This window comes from Microtus ochrogaster, unplaced genomic scaffold (genome assembly GCF_000317375.1).
Source record: "Microtus ochrogaster isolate Prairie Vole_2 unplaced genomic scaffold, MicOch1.0 UNK144, whole genome shotgun sequence".
Classification (NCBI taxonomy): Eukaryota; Metazoa; Chordata; class Mammalia; order Rodentia; family Cricetidae; genus Microtus; species Microtus ochrogaster.
Window position 1 is genome coordinate 24,090 of NW_004949242.1, and position 1,659 is coordinate 25,748.

General features: G+C 40.0%; 1 protein-coding gene across 1 annotated transcript; it reads left to right on the forward strand.

Annotated features, from left to right (window-relative positions):
* Positions 1 to 243: 243 nt before the first annotated feature.
* On the forward strand, positions 244 to 1,170 carry LOC101985519 (vomeronasal type-1 receptor 4-like). Its single transcript, XM_005371951.1, has one exon. The coding sequence runs from the start codon at positions 247 to 249 to the stop codon at positions 1,168 to 1,170; it is 924 nt and encodes a 307-aa protein (XP_005372008.1). The 5' UTR covers positions 244 to 246.
* Positions 1,171 to 1,659: the final 489 nt, after the last annotated feature.

Consider the following 1,659-nt stretch of genomic DNA (forward strand, 5'->3'; position numbering starts at 1 on the left):
ATTGTGCATGTTCACAGTAACACATAGTATGTAACTACACCTGTAAAACATTATTGAATTAGGTCTTTTTAAGTGGTCATGGCTGACCTTGGATAAATGAGCTTAAAGATACTTTGTTTCAGTCCCTCAGTACTCCATGTAATAAAGACTTCTTCCTCTACTTTAGACGATAAATATTTGTCAGTATTTATTTGACCAGAAGAATAACAGGTACATATTCCAAAGAAAACTTATTCAAATCACAGAATGGGATTCTGGAACCTGGCAATCAGAATTATTTTTTTATCACAAACTACAACTGGAATTCTTGGAAATTTCTTTCTAATTTTCTACTATCTGCTCCTTTACTACAAAAAATGCACATTAAAGCACACAGATTGGATTCTTGTGCACCTAATGGCAGCCAATGCCTTGATCATTCTCTCTGCAGGAGTGCCCCAAACAGTAGCACTTTGGGGATTCAAACATTTTTTGAATGATGTTGGATGCAAGTTCCTACTGTACTTTCAAGGGTTTTCTAGGAGTGTTTCCATTGGGACCACCTGCTTCTTGAGTGTCTTTCAGGTCTTGACCATTAGTCCCAGGAATTCCTGTTGGAAGGATTATAAAATCAAAGTTGAAAAGAGCATTGGCTGCCACATTTCTCTCCTCTGGATACTGTACATGTTGGTAAATTCCATTCATTTTGCATACACGCTTGTCAACAGGAAAAGCAACAATGTGACAAGAAAATGGGATTTTGGATACTGCCGCACTGTAGGTTTGAGTGAAATTGGTGGTTCACTCTATGCAGCATTTGTCGTGTGCCCTGAAGTCATCTTTTCTGTGTTTATGGTCTGGTCTAGTGGATCCATGGTTCACATTCTGTATAAACACAAACAGAGGGTTCAATATATTCATCGTTCTTGCAGAACCTCCCCTGAGTCCAGAGTCACCCAGAACATTCTGATCTTAGTGTCTACCTTTCTGACTTTTTATACTCTCTCCTCCATCTTCAGAGGCTACACTGCTGTTTTGTATAATCAAAATTGGTGGCTCAAGAACATTAATGACTTCGTTTCTCTCTGTTTCCCATCATTTGTACCCATTATCCTTATATATCATTACTCTATTTTATCCAAGCTTTGTTTGGGCTGGATAAAGAATAAAAATTATTCAGTCTCATTTTAACATTTAAATTGATGTGTTTTGATTGGTATCCAGTTGTTTACTCATGCGTCACACTCAAAAGGTCAATCAATACAGAATGTAAAGTAGATTGTACCTTCTCTTCTTAAGATTTGGCAAATGACAAGGGGTTTTGATCCTACTTAATGTGCTGGCTTTGTGGGCGCCTGGCCAGTTTGGATGTTCACCTTCCAAGATATGGTCGGAGGGGGGAGGACCTAAGACTTACCACAGGGCAGGGCACCCTGACTGCTCTTTGGACTGGAGAGGGAGGGGGAGAGGAGTGCGGGGAGGGGGAGAAGGGTGGGAGGAGGAGGAAAAGGGTGGGAGGAGGGGGAGGGAAATGGGAGGTTGGGAGGAGGCGGGAAACTTGTTTTTTTTTTTCCTTTTCTCAATAAAAAAAAAGACCTCAAAAAAAAAAAAGATTTGGCAAATGAATATGTGAGTTTTGTCTGCTGGTTGAATCAATGGCCTACACGATCCAGTCTTATT